Genomic DNA, 26,189 nt, shown 5'->3' on the forward strand with positions numbered 1-26,189 from the left:
TTCGTAAACAGCACCCCTTAGCCCCCGTGCTAAGGACTGGCCCTCCCAATGCATGGATGCAATTGGGTCTAGTCAAAATGCAAACATCAGCTAAAATCTTAGCCAGTACTTCATGTAGCATGAACACTATTATTGTCCAGCATTATAATAATGTGAACAAAAAAACATGCCATTCACTGCTAAGTCAGCTAGCGCTACACACATGGAGCTCTATGCTAGACCTCCTCCCCCATATAACTTACTGAACCACCCAACCCAGTTTTGTACACATGCAGTAGTCGTGGAATATTTTCACAGATAATTTTCATATCACATTAAACCATTCATAATAGAGAAAATAGCAAAATATAAAAATAAAGCAGAGCATCATGGGTATTTTTTAGTTGACTGTGTCTTAGCCACTTTAAAATCACCTTCCATCAACCCTTCAACATAAACTTCTACAGTTTATAACACATGTTATGAAAAGTTTCAATTTAAAATGTTATAGTTTGGGTGTATTTGAAGACTAAACTTTAGTTTTTTGTCATTATTAAAATGGGAATTTTGTTTATGTTTGAGCTTAACCCCACTCATAAAGACAGGCTCTTTTTTCGGATTAATAACTCGCTGTTTATGTGACTTTTTGGAGTAACCAGCTGTTTATGTGACTTTTTTTGGTGGAAAGTCAGTTGCTGAGTATTTTTGGGGTTGCACACTTTTCAAAGGTTCAGTAGTGAATGTCTTGTTTGTTTGTTTGTTCAAGGTATTAAAATGCTGGATATTGCCTTTATAAGAACAGGATGTAGTACAGAGTCTCATTGTCAGTCCATTTTTATCTCAAGAATAATGTCACAGAATGTGCTTGTATTGATTGTCAAGTTTAGTATAGTTATGAATATTGAATATTTTTTATTAGACGCATAAAATCCTTAGGAAAGGATAAAAAGGGTCTTACAGAAAGAAATTAAAAAACAAAACAAAAAAAACTACAATCTAAAAAAGAAAACAAAAAAGAAAAACTTTTCTAAAAAAAAAAAAGTCAAAAACAAAAAAAATACAATTTGCAGCCAATGGTGAATACAGAATATAGAATGAACACAAAATGTGGCCTAATACACTGATAGTTGTTGCTGTTTTGTTCCATAGCTGTTTTTTAAGAAGACAGCTAAGGCTGGTGCTAGAGTATGGTTTGCCATAATCAAAATGAATTTATTCTGACTATTTTCTTTATCAAAATTTGGAATTTTATTTTGTGCAGTCAGGAATAATTTGTCCCTATGGTGACTGTAAGCTGGACATTTCATTACAAAATGTTGCTCATCCTCAACTATATTTTGGCTGCACATATCACATGTTCTTTTATCCAGCCGCACATTATTATGTCTGCCTTTCTCAATTTTAAGGTCAGGGTTGCTTGTCCTGAATTTTGCAATTACTGTGGAATACTTTATTTTCGCTGGAATTAATTTTCGCTGAAACGGCTTTTTGGGCATTTTGCTTGGAATTTATTTTCACTGATTTTTAATGAGTTTAATGTGAAATATAGGAAAAAAAATATTTTCACTGGAGTTTATTTTCACGGAATCATCCCTTCAGCGAAAATAGCGAAAATAAATTCCAAGCGAAAATAAAGTATTCTACAGTAACCTTCTAAGACCATGGTTCTGCATATTAATTAGGTAATTTTCAATTTTTAAATCTTGTTTGAAAAGTCTGTATGTTCTTAGTTTGTTTTTAGCCAAGGTTAGTTTTCTATTATCATTATGCATGTCTAAGATCCATTGGTTCTCAAATGATTTGTTTATTTTTTTATGAATAAAGTCTAAATTTTTCTTAATTATAAGAATAGTTATGAATATAATAGTTAAATTTTCAAATGGACATCAAGTACAATGGTATTTTGGGTGATTAGCCTGGGCTCAATGTTTGCACACACTTCGTTAGCGCCCGTGATAAGGGTCTAGGCCGAATTTTGAAAACGGGTCATCTTCTATGTTCAATAATAACCTATTGCATTATACTATATATTATTAAGTCAACAGTATCAAGTGCATGATTTGTTGTGATTTTAAAAACAAATTAACCCAAAACGTCATATTTTTTCAAGATATATAATTCCATATTTCAAATTTTTCAAAATCTTGTATTTTACGTTTACCTACAATTGTACTGGCTTAAAATTGAAGCAAACTGAAGCGAGTGAGGAAAAAGAGGAGAGCTGTCAATCCCCATGTGCCATTACCGGGTATATCTGTGACATGAAAAATAAAATGATCATTATAATACCCATTAAAAAAATAGATTGTCACCCACTCCATCATTAAATAAAAAATTACTATTATTCTGACCAGTGTAAAAATAGTGGTCTTTATAACTACCAGTTTGAAAATACTGGCCAATATTTTGACCATTAAAAAATTTCTGGTTGGTATTCTGGCCATTAGAAAAAAAGTGGCCATTACAATGGCCAGAAGTGACTTTTCAAAGGGGTCTGAGGGGTGAAAAAAACAGAGTTAAAGTGAAATGAAAAATTATTATAACCTCCTCACTAGCCTAAAAGTATGAATAAATATTCAAAAGTTGTGAAAATTAAATCTTTCCGAAACGCGACGGAATTTCCGAAAGTTATCCGGACGCTGTTATATGTTGGTTGGTGATCACGACATACATGTACATATGTTGGTTGGTGATCACGACATACATGTACATATGTTGGTTGGTGATCACGACATACATATGTTGGTTGGTGTTCACTACATACAGATGTTGGTTGGTGATCACTACATACATATGTTGGATGGTGTTCACTACATACATATGTTGGTTGGTGTTCACTACATACATATGTTGGTTGGTGTTCACTACATACATATGTTGGTGGGTGTTCACTACATACATATGTTGGTGAGTGTTCACTACATACATATGTTGGTGGGTGTTCACTACATACATATGTTGGTTGGTGTTCACTACATACATATGTTGGTTGGTGTTCACTACATACATATGTTGGTTGGTGGTCACTACATACATATGTTGGATGGTGTTCACTACATACATATGTTGGTTGGTGTTCACTACATACATATGTTGGTTGGTGTTCACTACATACATATGTTGGTTGGTGTTCACTACATACATGTTGGTTGGTGTTCACTACATACATATGTTGGTTGGTGTTCACTACATACATATGTTGGTTGGTGTTCACTACATACATATGTTGGTTGGTGTTCACTACATGTTGGTTGGTGTTCACTACATACATATGTTGGTTGGTGTTCACTACATACATATGTTGGTTGGTGTTCACTACATACATATGTTGGTTGGTGTTCACTACATACATATGTTGGTTGGTGTTCACTACATACATATGTTGGTTGGTGTTCACTACATACATATGTTGATGGGTGTTCACTACATACATATGTTGGTTGGTGTTCACTACATACATACGTTGGTTGGTGATCACTACATACATATGTTGGTTGGTGATCACGACATACATGTACATATGTTGGTTGGTGATCACGACATACATGTACATATGTTGGTTGGTGATCACTACATACATATGTTGGTTGGTGTTCACTACATACATGTACATATGTTGGTTGGTGATCACTACATACATATGTTGGTTGGTGTTCACTACATACATATGTTGGTTGGTGTTCACTACATACATATGTTGGTTGGTGTTCACTACATACTTATGTTGGTTGGTGATCACTACATACATGTGTTGGTTGGTGATCACTACATACATGTGTTGGTTGGTGTTCACTACATACATGTTGGTTGGTGTTCACTACATACATATGTTGGTTGGTATTCACTACATACATATGTTGGTTGGTATTCACTACATACATATGTTGGTTGGTATTCACTACATACATATGTTGGTTGGTGTTCACTACATACATATGTTGGTTGGTGTTCACTACATACATATGTTGGTTGGTGTTCACTACATACATATGTTGGTTGGTGTTCACTACATACATATGTTGATGGGTGTTCACTACATACATATGTTGGTTGGTGTTCACTACATACATATGTTGGTTGGTGATCACTACATACATATGTTGGTTGGTGATCACGACATACATGTACATATGTTGGTTGGTGATCACGACATACATGTACATATGTTGGTTGGTGATCACTACATACATATGTTGGTTGGTGTTCACTACATACATATGTTGGTTGGTGTTCACTACATACATATGTTGGTTGGTGTTCACTACATACATATGTTGGTTGGTGATCACTACATACATATGTTGGTTGGTGATCACTACATACATATGTTGGTTGGTGATCACTACATACAAGTGTTGGTTGGTGATCACTACATACATGTGTTGGTTGGTGTTCACTACATACATATGTTGGTTGGTGTTCACTCTATACATATGTTGGTTGGTATTCACTACATACATATGTTGGTTGGTATTCACTACATACAAATGTTGGTGGGTGTTCACTACATACATATGTTGGTTGGTGTTCACTACATACATATGTTGGATGGTGTTCACTACATACATATGTTGGTTGGTGTTCACTATATACATATGTTGGTTGGTGTTCACTACATACATATGTTGGTTGGTGTTCACTACATACATATGTTGGTTGGTGTTCACTACATACATATGTTGGTTGGTGTTCACTACATACATATGTTGGTTGGTGTTCACTACATACATATGTTGATGGGTGTTCACTACATACATATGTTGGTTGGTGTTCACTACATACATATGTTGGTTGGTGTTCACTACATACATATGTTGGTTGGTGATCACTACATACATATGTTGGTTGGTGATCACGACATACATGTACATATGTTGGTTGGTGATCACGACATACATGTACATAAGTTGGTTGGTGATCACGACATACATGTACATATGTTGGTTGGTGATCACGACATACATTTGTTGGTTGGTGTTCACTATATACATGTACATATGTTGGCTGGTGATCACTACATACATATGTTGGTTGGTGATCACTACATACATATGTTGGTTGGTGTTCACTACATACATATGTTGGTTGGTGTTCACTACATACTTATGTTGGTTGATGATCACTACATACATGTGTTGGTTGGTGATCACTACATACATGTGTTGGTTGGTGTTCACTACATACATGTTGGTTGGTGTTCACTACATACATATGTTGGTTGGTGTTCACTACATACATATGTTGGTTGGTATTCACTACATACATATGTTGGTTGGTATTCACTACATACATATGTTGGTGGGTGTTCACTACATACATATGTTGGTTGGTGTTCACTACATACATATGTTGATTGGTGTTCACTACATACATATGTTGGTTGGTGTTCACTACATACATATGTTGGTTGGTGATCACTACATACATATGTTGGTTGGTGATCACGACATACATGTACATATGTTGGTTGGTGATCACGACATACATGTACATATGTTGGTTGGTGTTCACTACATACATATGCTGGTTGGTGTTCACTACATACATATGCTGGTTGGTGTTCACTGCATACATATGCTGGTTGGTGTTCACTACATACATATGCTGGTTGGTGTTCACTACATACATATGTTGGTTGGTGTTCACTACATACATATGTTGGTTGGTGTTCACTACATACATATGCTGGTTGGTGTTCACTACATACATATGTTGGTTGGTGATCACTACATACATGTACATATGTTGGTTGGTGATCACTACATACATGTACATATGTTGGTTGATGTTCACTACATACACATGTTGGTTGGTGTTCACTACATACATATGTTGGTTGGTGTTCACTACATACATATGTTGGTTGGGGTTCACTACATACATATGTTGGTTGGTGTTCACTACATACATATGTTGGTTGGTGTTCACTACATATGTTGGTTGGTGATCACTACATACATGTACATATGTTGGTTGGTGTTCACTACATACATATGTTGGTTGGTGTTCACTACATACATATGTTGGTTGGTGTTCACTACATACATACATGTATGTTGGTTTGCGTTCACTACATACACATGTTGGTTGGTGTTCACTACATACATATGTTGGTTGGTGTTCACTACATACATATGTTGGTTGGTGTTCACTACATACACATGTTGGTTGGTGTTTACTACATAGATATGTTGGTTGGTGTTCACTACATACACATGTTGGTTGGTGTTCACTACATACACATGTTGGTTGGTGTTCACTACATACATATGTTGGTTGGTGTTCACTACATACATATGTTGGTTGGTGTTCATTACATACATATGTTGGTTGGTGTTTACTACATAGATATGTTGGTTGGTGTTCACTACATACATATGTTGGTTGGTGTTCACTCCATACACATGTTGGTTGGTGTTCACTACATAGATATGTTGGTTGGTGATCACTACATACATATGTTGGATGGTGATCACTACATACATGTACATATGTTGGTGGGTGTTCACTACATACATATGTTGGTTGGTGTTCACTACATACATATGTTGGTTGGTGTTCACTACATACATATGTTGGTTGGTGTTCACTACATACATATGTTGGTTGGTATTCACTACATACATATGTTGGTGGGTGTTCACTACATACATATGTTGGTTGGTGTTCACTACATATGTTGGTTGGTGTGCACTACATACATATGTTGGTTGGTGATCACTACATACATGTACATATGTTGGTTGGTGATCACAACATACATGTACATATGTTGGTTGGTGATCACGACATACATATGTTGGTTGGTGTTCACTACATACAGATGTTGGTTGGTGATCACTACATACATATGTTGGATGGTGTTCACTACATACATATGTTGGTTGGTGTTCACTACATACATATGTTGGTTGGTGTTCACTACATACATATGTTGGTTGGTGTTCACTACATACACATGTTGGTGGGTGTTCACTACATACATATGTTGGTGGGTGTTCACTACAGACATATGTTGGTGGGTGTTCACTACATACATATGTTGGTTGGTGTTCACTACATACATATGTTGGTTGGTGTTCACTACATACATATGTTGGTTGGTGTTCACGACATACATGTACATATGTTGGTTGGTGATCACGACATACATGTACATATGTTGGTTGGTGATCACTACATACATATGTTGGTTGGTGTTCACTACATACAGATGTTGGTTGGTGATCACTACATACATATGTTGGATGGTGTTCACTACATACATATGTTGGTTGGTGTTCACTACATACATATGTTGGTTGGTGTTCACTACATACATATGTTGGTTGGTGTTCACTACATACATATGTTGGTTGGTGTTCACTACATACAGATGTTGGTTGGTGATCACTACATACATATGTTGGATGGTGTTCACTACATACATATGTTGGTTGGTGTTCACTACATACATATGTTGGTTGGTGTTCACTAGATACATATGTTGGTTGGTGATCACTACATATATATGTTGGATGGTGTTCACTACATACATATGTTGATGGGTGTTCACTACATACATATGTTGGTTGGTGTTCACTACATACATATGTTGGTTGGTGATCACTACATACATATGTTGGTTGGTGATCACGACATACATGTACATATGTTGGTTGGTGATCACGACATACATGTACATATGTTGGTTGGTGATCACTACATACATATGTTGGTTGGTGTTCACTATATACATGTACATATGTTGGTTGGTGATCACTACATACATATGTTGGTTGGTGATCACTACATACATATGTTGGTTGGTGTTCACTACATACATGTGTTGGTTGGTGTTCACTACATACATGTGTTGGTTGGTGATCACTACATACATGTGTTGGTTGGTGTTCACTATATACATGTTGGTTGGTGTTCACTACATACATATGTTGGTTGGTGTTCACTACATACATATGTTGGTTGGTATTCACTACATACATATGTTGGTTGGTATTCACTACATACATATGTTGGTTGGTGTTCACTACATACATATGTTGGTTGGTGTTCACTACATACATATGTTGGTTGGTGTTCACTACATACATATGTTGGTTGGTGTTCACTACATACATATGTTGGTTGGTGTTCACTACATACATATGTTGGTTGGTGTTCACTACATACATATGTTGATGGGTGTTCACTACATACATATGTTGGTTGGTGTTCACTACATACATATGTTGGTTGGTGATCACTACATACATATGTTGGTTGGTGATCACGACATACATGTACATATGTTGGTTGGTGATCACGACATACATGTACATATGTTGGTTGGTGATCACGACATACATGTACATATGTTGGTTGGTGATCACTACATACATATGTTGGTTGGTGTTCACTATATACATGTACATATGTTGGTTGGTGATCACTACATACATATGTTGGTTGGTGATCACTACATACATATGTTGGTTGGTGATCACTACATACATATGTTGGTTGGTGTTCACTACATACATATGTTGGTTGGTGTTCACTACATACTTATGTTGGTTGGTGATCACTACATACATGTGTTGGTTGGTGATCACTACATACATGTGTTGGTTGGTGTTCACTACATACATGTTGGTTGGTGTTCACTACATACATATGTTGGTTGGTGTTCACTACATACATATGTTGGTTGGTATTCACTACATACATATGTTGGTTGGTATTCACTACATACATATGTTGGTGGGTGTTCACTACATACATATGTTGGTTGGTGTTCACTACATACATATGTTGGTTGGTGTTCACTACATACATATGTTGGTTGGTGTTCACTACATACATATGTTGGTTGGTGATCACTACATACATATGTTGGTTGGTGATCACGACATACATGTACATATGTTGGTTGGTGATCACGACATACATGTACATATGTTGGTTGGTGTTCACTACATACATATGCTGGTTGGTGTTCACTGCATACATATGCTGGTTGGTGTTCACTACATACATATGCTGGTTGGTGTTCACTACATACATATGTTGGTTGGTGTTCACTACATACATATGTTGGTTGGTGTTCACTACATACATATGCTGGTTGGTGTTCACTACATACATGTTGGTTGGTGATCACTACATACATGTTGGTTGGTGTTCACTACATACATATGTTGGTTGGTGTTCACTACATACATATGTTGGTTGGTGTTCACTACATACACATGTTGGTTGGTGTTCACTACATACACATGTTGGTTGGTGTTCACTACATACACATGTTGGTTGGTGTTCACTACATACACATGTTGGTTGGTGTTCACTACATACATATGTTGGTTGGTGTTCACTACATACATGTTGGTTGGTGTTCACTACATACATGTTGGTTGGTGTTCACTACATACACATGTTGGTTGGTGTTCACTACATACACATGTTGGTTGGTGTTTACTACATAGATATGTTGGTTGGTGTTCACTACATGCATATGTTGGTTGGTGATCACTACATACATATGTTGGATGGTGTTCACTACATACATATGCTGGTTGGTGTTCACTACATACATATGCTGGTTGGTGTTCACCACATATATATGTTGGTTGGTGTTCACTACATACATATGTTGGTTGGTGATCACTACATACATATGTTGGTTGGTGATCACTACATACATGTACATATGTTGGTTGGTGTTCACTACATACATATGTTGGTTGGTGTTCACTACATACATATGTTGGTTGGTGTTCACTACATACATATGTTGGTTGGTGTTCACTACATACATATGTTGGTTGGTGATCACTACATACATATGTTGGTTGGTGTTCACTACATACATATGTTGGTTGGTGTTCACTACATACACATGTTGGTTGGTGTTCACTACATACACATGTTGGTTGGTGTTCACTACATACACATGTTGGTTGGTGTTCACTACATACATATGTTGGTTGGTGTTCACCACATACATATGTTGGTTGGTGATCACTACATATGTTGGTTGGTGTTCACTACATACATATGTTGGTTGGTGTTCACTACATACACATGTTGGTTGGTGTTCACTACATACACATGTTGGTTGGTGTTCACTACATACACATGTTGGTTGGTGTTCACTACATATGTTGGTTGGTGTTCACTACATACATATGTTGGTTGGTGATCACTACATACATATGTTGGTTGGTGTTCACTACATACACATGTTGGTTGGTGTTCACTACATACATATGCTGGTTGGTGTTCACTACATACATATGCTGGTTGGTGTTCACTACATACATATGTTGGATGGTGTTCACTACATACATATGCTGGTTGGTGTTCACTACATACATATGTTGGATGGTGTTCACTACATACATATGTTGGTTGGTGTTCACTACATACACATGTTGGTTGGTGTTCACTACATACACATGTTGGTTGGTGTTCACTACATACATATGTTGGTTGGTGTTCACTACATACATGTTGGTTGGTGTTCACTACATACACATGTTGGTTGGTGTTCACTACATACACATGTTGGTTGGTGTTTACTACATAGATATGTTGGTTGGTGTTCACTACATACATATGTTGGTTGGTGATCACTACATACATATGTTGGATGGTGTTCACTACATACATATGCTGGTTGGTGTTCACCACATACATATGCTGGTTGGTGTTCACCACATATATATGTTGGTTGGTGTTCACTACATACATATGTTGGTTGGTGATCACTACATACATATGTTGGTTGGTGTTCACTACATACATATGTTGGTTGGTGTTCACTACATACATATGTTGGTTGGTGTTCACTACATACATATGTTGGTTGGTGATCACTACATACATATGTTGGTTGGTGTTCACTACATACACATGTTGGTTGGTGTTCACTACATACACATGTTGGTTGGTGTTCACTACATACATATGTTGGTTGGTGATCACTACATACATATGTTGGATGGTGTTCACTACATACATATGCTGGTTGGTGTTCACTACATACATATGCTGGTTGGTGTTCACCACATATATATGTTGGTTGGTGTTCACTACATACATATGTTGGTTGGTGATCACTACATACATATGTTGGTTGGTGATCACTACATACATGTACATATGTTGGTTGGTGTTCACTACATACATGTGTTGGTTGGTGTTCACTACATACATATGTTGGTTGGTGTTCACTACATACATATGTTGGTTGGTGTTCACTACATACATATGTTGGTTGGTGATCACTACATACATATGTTGGTTGGTGTTCACTACATACACATGTTGGTTGGTGTTCACTACATACACATGTTGGTTGGTGTTCACTACATACATATGTTGGTTGGTGTTCACCACATACATATGTTGGTTGGTGATCACTACATATGTTGGTTGGTGTTCACTACATACACATGTTGGTTGGTGTTCACTACATACACATGTTGGTTGGTGTTCACTACATACACATGTTGGTTGGTGTTCACTACATACATATGTTGGTTGGTGATCACTACATACATATGTTGGTTGGTGTTCACTACATACACATGTTGGTTGGTGTTCACTACATACATATGCTGGTTGGTGTTCACTACATACATATGCTGGTTGGTGTTCACTACATACATATGTTGGATGGTGTTCACTACATACATATGCTGGTTGGTGTTCACTACATACATATGTTGGATGGTGTTCACTACATACATATGTTGGTTGGTGTTCACTATATACACATGTTGGCTGGTGTTCACCACATACACATGTTGGTTGGTGATCACTTAAAGTTGATGTCAATCACAACATTGCATATATGTAACAATAGTCAACTTACAATTGTTCTCTATTACCATCAATGAGAGCTTGACATAAAGATTTATTTTGTGGTATTGTCTGCAATATACTGCCATCTGTAGTAACATATCCAATCGCCCACTGACCCAGTCTGGTGCAGCTTAGCCGGAATATATAGCTGAAAACAAAACAACACAACTATTGCAATCTCAGTAAATATTCACATAACATATGGCTCATGAAAGATATTATGAGCTTACATAAGGCATCTTTACCTTCGTCACTCATTAAAACAGTACTGTACATTATTATAAGTAATTTATTGCATCCTTAGGAACAGTTACCATTGGTTGACAGCAATACAATGTTACTTATAAATGACATATACCGGTAATACTGATTGAAGTAAAATGTCGGCCAATGCTATTTCATATAATTTCAACCAGCTTGGCTTATTATGTCTTTTCTTGAACTCCGATATATTTGAATATCTGAACATCACCTTTCAATTCTTAGTATTATTACTGTAAAATACTTTTGGCTGAAAAGACTTTTTCAGAGTTTTGTATGGAATTTATTTTCACTGATTTTTAATGAGTTGAATGTAAAATATAGATAAATATATAATATATTTTCACTGAATCATTCCTTCAGCGAAAATAGTAAAAATTAATTCCAAGTATTTTACAGTAATTTATTCAAAAATTGCTGTTTTTCTGTTTGGGTCCATAACTAGCAGCCTGTCGGTTGAGATAGCTCCACTGTTATCAATGCAATTGCAATTAAAGAACAGAAGATATCATTAGAAAATGAACAATATGTATAGTATTGAAGCAATCAGACTTTTTATAACTTTTTATCAAAAATAATAATTAAATTAGATAATTGAAGAACAGAATCATCACGAAATGAACAAATCTGAGAGAGGTCTACCTGTATGCCTATGTAGTATATATAATATCAAAGCAATTAGACTTCGGGTTTTTAACAAGAAGTCGAAAATATCACTTTTTACCAAAAATGACAAAAATATTCATGAAAATTAGAGAATTAAAGATATCATCACGAAATGAACAAATCTGAGAGAGGTTCACATGTAGTACCTATATATGTAATATATCAAAGCAGTCAGACTTGCGGTTTTTAACAAGACGAAAATATCACTTTTTACCAAAATTGACAAAAATATTCATGAAAATTAGAGAATTAAAGATATCATCATGAAATGAACAAATCTCAGAGAGGTCCACCTAAGGTACCTACATACCAAGTATCAAAGCATTCGGGCTAGCGGTTTTCAAGAAGAAGTCAAAAATAGCATTGACCAGAAATATACCAAGCTTATTACGTGCAGAGAACATGAAACCCGTCCACGCGATACGCGCCACACAGCATGGCCAGAATGCGGAATGGTTATTAAGCATCCTTTTTTGGGGATGCCCGGTGGCCGAGGGGAAGACGTGTAGTGGTGTGAAGCTAGGCGATTAGGTGCCGTACGCGAGCGCCGGTTCGAGTCACGCACGCAGTACGTATTTACTATAATTAGACATAGTCTTTATCTTGTCGTTTATTCGGTGTTATTTGTTCACCAGAATTATGGCTGGCTACAAGCCCAAATTGGCTGTTTACTTCCTGGTTCCCCTGTTGAGAGCCTTTTTATTTTTTTTGGCCTGTTGTTACAGCATAATGGCCTGCTATTAAATGCATTTGTGAAACCCTGTTAGTTTCTTATTATTTGTTTCACTCAACTTACAGAACTCTACATACCATTGTCGGATATTGTTTTGTATATATTTAACTTAATGGGTGGAAATATTTGAGGTGCAACAGACAAATTTGTAGTTCTTTTGAAAACCATGTGAACCAATGTAAATTCAGTTGTTTTTGCTCTTGAAACACTTGTTTTGTTACATTATGAACACTGCACTTACCTTCCTGGCTTGTTAATATGGTACAATACATTATAATGAACACTACACTTACCTTCCTGGCTTGTTAATATGGTACAATACATTATAATGAACACTACACTTACCTTCCTGGCTTGTTAATATGGTACAATACATTATAATGAACACTACACTTACCTTCCTGGCTTGTTAATATGGTACAATACATTGTAATGAACACTACACTTACCTTCCTGGCTTGTTAATATGGTACAATACATTATAATGTACACTACACTTACCTTCCTGGCTTGTTAATATGGTACAATACATTTTAATGAACACTACACTTACCTTCCTGGCTTGTTAATATGGTACAATACATTATAATGAACACTACACTTACCTTCCTGGCTTGTTAATATGGTACAATACATTATAATGAACACTACATGTACACTAACCTTCCTGGCTTGTTAATATGGTACAATACATTATAATGAACACTACACTTACCTTCCTGGTTTGTTAATATGGTACAATACATTATAATGAACACTACACTTACCTTCCTGGCTTGTTAATATGGTACAATACATTATAATGAACACTACACTTACCTTCCTGGCTTGTTAATATGGTACAATACATTTTAATGAACACTACACTTACCTTTCTGGCTTGTTAATATGGTACAATACATTATAATGAACACTACACTTACCTTTCTGGCTTGTTAATTAATATGGTACAATACATTATAATGAACACTACACTTACCTTCCTGGCTTGTTAATATGGTACAATACATTAAAATGAACACTACACTTACCTTCCTGGCTTGTTAATATGGTACAATACATTATAATGAACACTACACTTACCTTTCTGGCTTGTTAATATGGTACAATACATTATAATGAACACTACACTTACCTTCCTGGCTTGTTAATATGGTACAATACATTATAATGAACACTACACTTACCTTCCTGGCTTGTTAATATGGTACAATACATTGTAATGAACATTACACTTACCTTCCTGGCTTGTTAATATGGTACAATACATTATAATGAACACTACATGTACACTAACCTTCCTGGCTTGTTAATATGGTACAATACATTATAATGAACACTACACTTACCTTCCTGGCTTGTTAATATGGTACAATACATTATAATGAACACTACACTTACCTTTCTGGCTTGTTAATATGGTACAATACATTATAATGAACACTACACTTACCTTCCTGGCTTGTTAATATGGTACAATACATTGTAATGAACACTACACTTACCTTCCTGGCTTATTAATATGGTACAATACATTGTAATGAACACTACACTTACCTTCCTGGCTTGTTAATTAATATGGTACAATACATTATAATGAACACTACACTTACCTTCCTGGCTTGTTAATATGGTACAATACATTGTAATGAACACTACACTTACCTTCCTGGCTTATTAATATGGTACAATACATTGTAATGAACACTACACTTACCTTCCTGGCTTATTAATATGGTACAATACATTGTAATGAACACTACACTTACCTTCCTGGCTTGTTAATTAATATGGTACAATACATTATAATGAACACTACACTTACCTTCCTGGCTTGTTAATATGGCACAATACATTTTAATGAACACTACACTTACCTTCCTGGCTTGTTAATATGGTACAATACATTATAATGAACACTACACTTACCTTCCTGGCTTGTTAATATGGTACAATACATTGTAATGAACACTACACTTACCTTCCTGGCTTGTTAATATGGCACAATACATTTTAATGAACACTACACTTACCTTCCTGGCTTGTTAATATGGTACAATACATTATAATGAACACTACACTTACCTTCCTGGCTTGTTAATATGGTACAATACATTATAATGAACACTACACTTACCTTCCTGGCTTGTTAATATGGCACAATACATTTTAATGAACACTACACTTACCTTCCTGGCTTGTTAATATGGTACAATACATTATAATGAACACTACACTTACCTTCCTGGCTTGTTAATATGGTACAATACATTATAATGAACACTACACTTATCTTTCTGGCTTGTTAATATGGTACATGTACAATACATTGTAATGAACACTACACTTACCTTCCTGGCTTGTTAATATGGTACAAAACATTATAATGAACACTACACTTACCTTCCTGGCTTGTTAATATGGTACAATACATTATAATGAACACTACACTTACCTTCCTGGCTTATTAATATGATACAATACATTATAATGAACACTACACTTACCTTTCTGGCTTGTTAATATGGTACAATACATTATAATGAACACTACACTTACCTTCCTGGCTTGTTAATATATTTCATTAATCTTTGTTTCACTTCATCATATGTCAGGAATGCCATATAACCAGAATGTGTCACTGCCAATGCATTCCAATTCCGCAGTAGGGAAGTCCATGGTTGGAATAATCGTGTAAATACATCAAATTCAAAGTTTGAAATATAGTCATTACATGTGAGATCTATGGTAGATTTCAATGCCATAGCTTCTAAATTTGAGCCAATCGGGTGAACTTCATGTAATGTGTGTCGGAATGTCTTCCATGCTACAATAGTCCTATAAAATACAAATAATGGGATTTCTCATGAATGATATTCAAGTCAATTACACATCTGGTATGTATCCATATTCTGTGCAGATTAGAAGAACCAAATTTAAATCAATAAGCAGAAAAATCTATGGTTAAAAATACGCTATTAGAACAGTAGGGGTCCATGAAACTCCACAATTGCCCGTTAAACCCCATAGCTGTCTGTAAAACCCCCTAACTGTCTGTAAAACCCCATAGATGTCCATAAAACCCCCATAGCTGTAAGTGAAAACCCAACAGCTCTTTGTAAAAAAAATAGCTGTCTGTAAAAAACCCCAAAGCTGTCCGTAAAATCTCATAGGTGTCTGTAAAATCTCATAGGTGTCTGTAAAACCTCACAACTGTCCGTAAAACCCCGTAGCTGTTCGTAAAACCCCATAGCTGTTCATAAAACCCAATAGCTTGTTTGTAAATCCTCATAACTGTCCATAAAACGCCATAGCTGTTTGTAAAACATATCTGTCCGTAAAACCCTAGTCATTCGTAAAACCCCCTAACTGTCCGTAAAACTCCACAGCTGTAAGTGAAAACCCAATAGCTGTAAGTGAAAACCCAATAGCTGTTTGTAAAACATCATAGCTGTTTGTAAAACATTGTAGCTGTCCGTAAAATCCTATAATTGCCCGTAAAACCTCATATCTGTCCACAAATACCATAGTTATATGAAAAACACAATAGCTGATTGTAAAACCTCATAGATGTCCATAATATCCCATAGATGTCCATAAAATCCCATAGATGTCCATAAAACCCCATAGATGTCCTTAAAATCCCATAGATGTCCATAAAATCCCATAGATGTCCGTAAAACACCATAGCTGTTCGTAAAACCCCCATAGCTTTCCATAAAACCCAATAGGTGTCTGTAAAACCCCATAGCTGTCAATAAAACCTTATAGCTGTTCGTAATAACCCGTGTTCATACTGGATTACCTTCGCAAAATAATAAGTGTAAGCATACAAATAAAAAATAGGTCGTTGCATTGCAAGATATGAATTATGTAATTGCATCACTGAAAATGATGGACAGTGAACATGGTGTCCCAAACACAAGAATTTTTATTAGAATTTACATTTACCGCAAATTTACCACTGGAGTATTATGCCAATGTCTGAGCCACTGCTAAGTGGTTGTCAATAAAATTGTAGCGTGTCCTATATGCAGTAGTTGAAAGCACTTATTGAATGTGTGCAATAGATTTTAACAAATTTATGTGGGCAACAAATTTATTAATTTTTAAACTTAAAAGTTTTTATTCATGTTTCTTTTTTGAAGTTGACAAGTTGTTGCGGCCATGTCTGCTGTTAATCATTTACTGCTATTAGTTTTATTACAATTATTTCACTTCTTTTAAATGGCTAAACATTAAAAAAAAATTGAATTTTTGTGGAAGGTCCCAGGCACCAAAAACCCTGACACTAGCTTGGTGCCAGATAAAAACGATTATGAAATCATCACTGAAACAAACAATGCATGGTCACCAACAACTTTTGGGGGATGATGCTACAGGGACAATGATAGCCGGTTCAAAACAAGTTTCAATAGAACTGATTAAAAGAATTCTATTGGTTGTTAATCTCAATGAAATCTACAGCAGAATACGTCAGCAAGAGGGCAAAGTGAATTCATTCACGAAGACGACTTGAAACACTCAACATTGGTCTGACACGTTGAAACCAGTTTGAAGTTAGTAGGAAGTAATAACAAAAGCCACGACTGCTGACACCGAATGCTGTAATGACTACTGTTTACTTTTTTTTTATTTAAAATTGCCACATACTTGATTTACAGAAATTAAACACATACACGCATTTGGATTCCATTCATATGCAGGCAACATATTAGCCAAGACTCTAAGCTGTGACATCGAGTAATAAATAAATAGCCAATACATTGGACTGTGATGTAAGTGTATACATTTGTATTACTGTAAATAAGTTAATAGTGTATCTTCAAGTATTGTAACACAATGGTCTGACAGTAGTGTTTTATAGAAATGTTGTGGTCCACAATGAAACAGCTGAAACAGTACTCAACACACTGCTAGTGGTGTTAGCAAATAAGACAATCGAAACATAGAAAGTTAAGGAATTTGGTTCAAACAGTGCCAATGTTATGACATGTCATTTCAATGGTGTTGCAGCTTGTTTGAAATGATTGAATCAGTTTCTCTTGATTCACTGTTGTGTTCAGCTCATAGAGTTGGCCTCGTAGCTACCGATACATCATAACACGGCAAGCGAATTAAAACAAATTGCAGATTATTGCTCAACTGAGACCGAAAGTAATTTGTATAATATTTTTACAAATATTCAGATATAGCCATCTACACGAGCTTAGCCAAGCTATGGATAGCGATGATTTTCGTTCCCTGAAAGAGCTGGGTTGCTTTCATAACAAAGGGCTGTAACTGCTATGAATAAGTCATAGTTGATGACATAGCCCCTGTTTACATTATAGAATAGATGCGAGATGTATAACCTGATGTGTAAAATTTAAATAGGCATGTATGAGATATGTGGAACTGCATTTGTTAATGAGAAGACTGCCAGACAACTATTTTTAATTTGATGGCCACAACAATGCACATGTATTTGACTGAGATGTTTGATGTATGTTTGAACTTGTTTGATTGAGGCATGTCGGATATGAATCTGGAAATGCTTTTTTTGGAACAAAATGGCCACCAATGGTCAGCCTACTTATTCTCTCATGGCTACATTGTGTTTTTCTTTTCCTCTGTAACAGTACTTACCAACAGCTATTATCACTTTCTAAATTATGCATTTTTTATACTTTATTTGTAGTGTGTCGCAAAATGAAATAAGCATTGGCAAAACTCCTACCACCAGAAATGCTGATATATACATGTACATGTATTCACACTATCTGTATGTACCAAAAAAATCAATGAACAACACAGCTGATTGGTAAATTGGAATGCTTGAAGTGCTTTGCATTGCATGTCAATGAAGTTTCATTTGAACTACCAGTACTCATTTTGTTAAAGATGTGAGGGAAAGGACCTAGAAAACAAAATACAAATATTCATTTTGGTAGGAAGATACCCCCATGGTACTAGTCAACTTGCATACTTTTTCATGAGTGTGAAGATAGTGTTGGATTGGAGATTTACATACTAGGATTGGTAACGAATTGGTGGAAGTTGATTTCAATGTACCATTTCTTACCTTAAAGTGTAAAATTAAAATTGTGACTGAGAATAACCATTTGTACAATTGCTAATATTATTTCATTCAAAATTTCTCGAGTTTTTTTGTTTTTTGGCAGCATCCAGAGACTGCATTAGTATTTTCGTGTAACAAGTCTGAATGAAGTAATAATATAAAATGTCATTGTGTATCTTTATTATAAATTAAAATGAGGGTTCGTCTCTAATTGGGAGTCCGGGAAGCACAATATTGAGTTCAGGGAAATGCTTGAAAAGTAAAAGTGAGGGAGAATTGTGGGTAATATGGTCAAATACAATCACCTGAATATTGACCAATCGCTGACGTCACAAAAAAATGTCAAAAAACTCAAGAATTTTTAATTTTTGAATGAAATATACTTAGCAATTGTTAAGAGTTGTTATCTTTATGGCCCAAAATGCCATATGATTTTATTGTTAGGATCAAAGCTTGAACCCCTTTTGTGTTATCAACTAACTAGACTGCATCACTGGCTTTATTCCAATAGCACAATATACATTGCATTCAATGCCACTACTAGACTGTCGACAGTCTATCGTACCTAATACTAATATGTTATTATTAATAAATATTGTGTATAAACATAATAGGCGTGAATAAATTGCGAACGCCGGGACAAGAAGTATGGAGTGCCGTTAGACACGACCAACTGTCCTGTTCTGCAATTCACTGGTAAGATTTCTTATCAGATCCGGGTACTTTCATATGCAAATGAATAGTCGCGCAGATGTCTATCATTTTATCGTGGCCAATCGTGAAAAGGGCCAAGGGTTGCTGGCTACTAGGATCGCCCACGACTTACGAAGTTTGTTTTGACTGTACTAAAGTATATGCGATCGCGACACTTTCCACAGCAGTTTTTGATATCATGTCACAAACAAATGTTGACGTGAACAACCAACGCATTCACTTTGACTGTACTACAGTATACGCGATCGCGACACTTTCCACAGCAGTTTTTGATATCATGTCACAAACAAATCTTGACGTGAACAACCAACGCATTCAGGGGGTCATTTAGAACAAATTCGCATGCATTATGTTAATATAATCTACTTCATCTGCATCAACTATGAATTATTCATATCAACTCGGGACTAAAGTTTCTCGCGTGAAATGGTTCGCATTTCCAATCAAACTCCTTCGGCATTTTAATGTTTAGGAAACATTATTACATTAGGCCTGAGGACTGTCAACAGTTTATGCCACTACATAATATTTTTACAGCAAGCACCAGATGGACTTACTTAACATACTGGGGATCATGTTTGTCCTTTTGTGTTACTATAAGACATCCTCCTGTGCCAGCATCCACTGTCATTTTATGCTGCTTACCTTACACATCATCTTAATTTTTTGTGAATTAAACAACATTTAAATATTGTATGTGTACTGCAGTTAGAACATGGGTTTTGCAACCTCATGGAAAGCAACTGGTATTAGGAACTACTGTTAATAGGTATTTGGCATGAACTAGGCTTGTCAAATATTAGGGATGCATTTTTTTTTGGCTGCATGTCAGGTGGGTTTTTTGTGTTACTCAGAAAATCAAACATTCTGGCCCCTTCCAGAATGGGTTGTGATCCTGGCAAACACCTTGCTAGAGACACTTTTCTGTACAACTTTGGGGTTTGACTATTTTACTGTATGATCATATAGACGTGCGATCGTAAATTTGTATTACCTTTACGATGCACTAAATATGACACATTTTGTTCTATAGCAGCTAGTTTGCATGCATTTTCACTCACTGTTTCAGCTCAAGCCATAGAGAAAGTTTTTGTGTTGCCAGATAAATCAAGTTATTTTTTACCTCTCCTGGCATCAGCATTTTTCGTTTTTGACAACCACAAAATGTATACTATATACATTAATACATGCATTAGATACACATTCTATATATATGTTTATAAATATCATTTCAATGTTAGTCTTTGATATTGTCATTTATTTACACTACATGGTTCCTTCACATTATGTGGAGTCAATTGCAATAACAATACAATTACTTACATAACTTTTATAGTAGTGTTTATTTTATATACGTGACGCACATTAGGGAAATGTCAACTGAAATTTAGATTTTTTTTTTTTTAGCATTCAAAATATGAAGGGATGTGAGTTAACTCACGAATGGTAGGACATCATTTCCGGGTAAGCGAGAGGAAATGAATAGCCATCGCCTTGTTTTACAGTCACGGCGTACAATGTCAGAGCACATTGAAGCATGTAATATGGAAATGGGTGATCCAAGAACTTACCTAATACCGAACGATCTCTTCCAGAAATCAGAAGCGTCGTTTTTTGTGATTCTAAAGTTGTCCCCATTGTAAAGTCCATTTGGAAATATCGCCTTGAGTTCAGAAAGCATGTGACTGAAAATCAGAGACAACTTCGTCAAACTACGTCGATATTGGGAAGACTCCTCGAACATTTTCTCTTTCCCGTCTTTGAACAGTTTAGTAGCCTGCTTTGTTTTACGGATAAGATTATCCAGGAAAATGCGAAAATATTCGCAGTCATTTAAAAACTGCGGTCGATCCTCATATTTTGACCAGATCAATTTGAGGTGTTGGTAAGTGTCAGGCAAGATATCGAGAATATACGGCGGGCTGTTCTTTAAATGCATCCTAGGGTGTTGACACGACTTTACCACTTTATCCATTAGTTTCCAAGCTTTCTCCAGACTCTTTTTGTCCGCTGTAGCCCTCGGTGGAGCTACGATACGGGAAAAGAACCCCGAATGGCCGCGGTCTTTACTCCTGTTCACCGCCATCTTGGATTTTAATGCTTCCTTGTTTTTTTACCTCAGTCATGGTGGGCGTGGTAGGCCATATTACCCACAATGCTCTATACTTTTACTAACGAATCAGGTAAAAAGTTTTGTGTTTTCCGTGACGATGTCGTTTAGTTTCCGGTTATTTGTTACCCACTGTGCTTATGGCTTCACATAGCCATCAATCAAATAAAAATGTCGCTGAATTGACCAATATATCATTTGATAACTAGAGGAAGTCCAAAGTATAAATGTCATCTTATTTTTAAAGGATACTTCCTCTTCGCCATTTCACGCCTGAATTTTAAAGGGCGGCAGTCGTCGCGCCGCGCTCTGTTCCGTCGATATGGGACTCATAGCGACGTATACAACTCGTGTAAAATACATTGTTTATTTACATAAAATTCGAAGACGCGCTGCGCGACGACATGCATCATAGACGTTTGTCTACGCAGGCCCTCAATTTATTTTGTTTTTCGAATTCAACAAGCCTAAACACCACAGTGCGTAGACATGATTATGTTGCTGCACGTAATTTATTGCGTTCGTATCCCTATTAGGATTTTGACTAAAATGCAATACAGATGTGAATAAAGACAAACAAACAATTAAAGTGAGAATAAAAATACACGCAGGAAAATAAAAAATGACAAGCAAATAAAAGTAGGGGAAACAAAATGAAAATTGGATTGTTTTCCAAATTTGTGTTGGTGAATATTTGGTTTACTAATGCATGTACATGACCTTATCTTGAGATAACTGACTATATTGTTTTCAGTTTTTCCTCTCTTGTTTTGAAACAGTTCTCTATGTATTTTGCTATTTGTATTATTATTTTCTCATCTTAATTATTTAAAATATATTTTAGTTTTTCTTTATTTTTTCTCGTATGTTATGTTATAAAGTCAATGTCAAAGACGGATTACTGTGGACGCGTGAATGAAAGGAACACCAGCAAACTTGCTAACCAATCACCTGTGTTGATGTCTGGAGATCATTATCAATTTAAAAAACTTAGGGCCACCTCATTCTCAAAAGAAGGCAATAATATTTACTAAGAGGGGCGCCCTCTCAAGTCGTTACTTTATGCTCAATTTTCGTATTTTTTTCTCGTTTTAATTTAAATGTAATAAATTATAAAGTACAATTACAACAACTATTTTTTGTAAACAGTATTGTTTTGATAAAATTTGACCATGTTCGAGAGCAGATACTAGTAGTCTCTTCCAGTATAGGCTGATAACATTTCCACAAAACGTATCTTGGCCTCCTATGGGATGCACCTAATTTGATAATATCTCCAGACAGTAATAATAATAATAATAATAATAATAATAATAATAATAATAATAATAATAGCATAGGTGATTCATTGAAAATGAGATTATGACAATAGTGGAAATATGTAACAGGAAAAATAAACTTCGAGTAACCATTTACTGAGGATTGAAACAGAACAGCATACTCAGTTACGGTACCAGCAAATGAAAGAGTACGTCTCTGTAACACAATTACAAATGAGATAGAAAATGAACAACATTTTGAGATGTCCTGCTATGCTCAACAAAGAAACATTCTATTAATAGAAGCAGAGAAAATATCTATAAATATCAATCATTAAAACAAGATTAAAAGAAAAATAAACCATGACGACAAATTCAGATTTATCATGAGCAATAAATCCCCGTCAATTTCTTTAAGTCAATGTTTGAAAATCTGTTTTGAATCTTGACAGCAACACCTCCTAGATGTTGGTGGTATGAATTTTTGTTCTTTTCGTTTATGTGTTTTTATGTGTCTACTTGTTTGTGCACTGTATTTCATTGTTTAATTCCAATTCATGTTAATTGATTAAACAAGCCATGCATGGAACAGTCCCTGTTAGTTATCGAATTTAAGATATACAGTTTTGTTTATAGTAATATAGCTGGAATATAACCATGTCAGGAATATGATTGTGATGATTGTTTAACATTAAAATGATTGAAATTTGTATCTGATCGTCAAACGAGTACTTGTCCATATTGAGAGATATTGCTCTGGAACAGCATTAATTAAAACAAAATCAGCCATTTTGAATCATGTATGTATCTATAACATTATGTATAATGAATATGTAAAATTTTAACATGATCAGTCAAAGCAAGTCAGAGATATGGCACTAGAACCACATTCATTAAAACAAAATGGCCGCCAGTCAGCTATTTTTAATCTTATCTGACAAAAAAAATTATTTGCATCAAGATACAATAATGTGCAATGTACATACTAAGTTTGAACAAAATCCATCTGTAAACAGCCGAGAAATGCTTGATTTTGATGATTATTCAATACAAAAATGGCCGCCATTCGGCCATCTTGAATCAGATCGTGAAACAAATTGATGTGCATATGTATAATATTATGTATGATGTATGTGTGAAGTTTGATTGTGATTGGTCTAGGCATTTTTAAGATACAGGCCCAGACACACACACAGACGCACTGAGGTCAAAACACAAGTCCCCATTTTCGGACTGCGTCCGAACGGGGACTAATAAATAAATAAAACGAATAAATATAACAAATAAGCTGAAAACAGCTGAAATAAAGAAAACCGCACAAACTCAACTTTGAGTTTTCGGCTTTTGTTTTCACTGGTGATGATGGTTGCCAGACAGTAAACATGCTTGGAGGCCCATGGAGAATACATGGCAAGAATCGCACGTGGTATGTTATGTTCTCCTGTGCTAAATGTTATGCCATAAATAGTTGATGGTTATGGTTATGTTTATATATATCGTCCGGAATGGAGTCAAAGTATCGTATGGTATATTACGCTAATACGTGGAGTCCAAGTAATGTATGGTATGTTACGCTAATACATGGGGTCCAAGTAACGTATGGTATGTTACACTCGTACATGGGGTCCAAGTAATGCTTTCAAATGGTGTCAGGCAGGGGGACCCCCTTTCACTGATATTGTTTATATTGTAACAGGAGCTACTATAGATGGTGAGATCCAGGGTATAAATATTATGGGTTGTCACATCACAAGTTGCTGATCACTTGACCACTTTCTATGGGATATACTGTCAGCTGAAAAACTTCTCTCTCCTCTGAAAGAATTCTCTTTGAAAATAAATGTAGAAAAAGCATAAGCTATTTGGTTGGGCAAATAGAGATTCTGTAAAGGCCGGGTTCAACATGCCCATGTTCCCTATTAAAATTGCATATGGAAAGAATTTACAGACACAGCTCATAAATAAAGCTTGTGTGCTGCACTCCTGGAGAGATGAAATCTTACATTAATTAAACGGATTAAAATAATTAGAAATAATAAAATTTTGAATATTTTGAATTTTATCAATGTGCACCAACAAAATATATCAAAAAAATCAACAGAATTATATTCATTTTTATTAGCTAAGCTAATCTCATATGTTTGCATATTGGCTAGACCCAATTGCATTCAGTCACAGAAGGGAACAACAGGTAGCACAGGATAAGGTTAAGAATACACAAATCGCCAGGCCTTTGATTACTCAGTACAGTAACCAGGAAGGTATACATCATAGTTTCATGATAATAAACAACGATGCAAAGTGCAGATTGCAGAATAATAGGAAGTACTACAGAGCTCATTGTGAGTCCAATTTGTATCTGGAATTACTAGTACGTCTCTAGTACGTGCTTGGCTACATTTGTACAGTTAGCTTTTTTTTTAATCATATATAAATAAATGGGTCCATGCAGTGATATGTTAACAGGCCAGGGATTTTTTTAAATAAGGGAACAGGGGTGCAGCGCCCTCGTGCCATGGCCATGCACCCCTTACCCTTACCCTGAGGAGCAGATCC

General features: G+C 35.7%; 1 protein-coding gene across 1 annotated transcript in view; it reads right to left on the bottom strand.

The window, feature by feature from the left end:
• The window catches only part of LOC102801859 (E3 ubiquitin-protein ligase CBL-B-like), a 70,773-nt gene extending 48,419 nt beyond the window's left edge, over nucleotides 1-22,354 (bottom strand). Inside the window, exons 1-3 of the mRNA XM_085499366.1 lie at nucleotides 21,836-22,354; nucleotides 16,049-16,327; nucleotides 11,840-11,977 (exon numbers count right to left, since the gene is read on the bottom strand). Coding sequence (XP_085355492.1) covers nucleotides 11,840-11,977; nucleotides 16,049-16,327; nucleotides 21,836-22,350 — 932 coding nt within the window. The 5' untranslated portion in view covers nucleotides 22,351-22,354. The remainder of the gene's footprint in view (nucleotides 1-11,839; nucleotides 11,978-16,048; nucleotides 16,328-21,835) is intronic.
• Between the last annotated feature and the right edge of the window lie 3,835 nt (nucleotides 22,355-26,189).

Source organism: Saccoglossus kowalevskii, chromosome 5 (genome assembly GCF_978046115.1).
Source record: "Saccoglossus kowalevskii chromosome 5, keSacKowa6.1, whole genome shotgun sequence".
In the NCBI taxonomy this organism is placed as follows: Eukaryota; Metazoa; Hemichordata; class Enteropneusta; family Harrimaniidae; genus Saccoglossus; species Saccoglossus kowalevskii.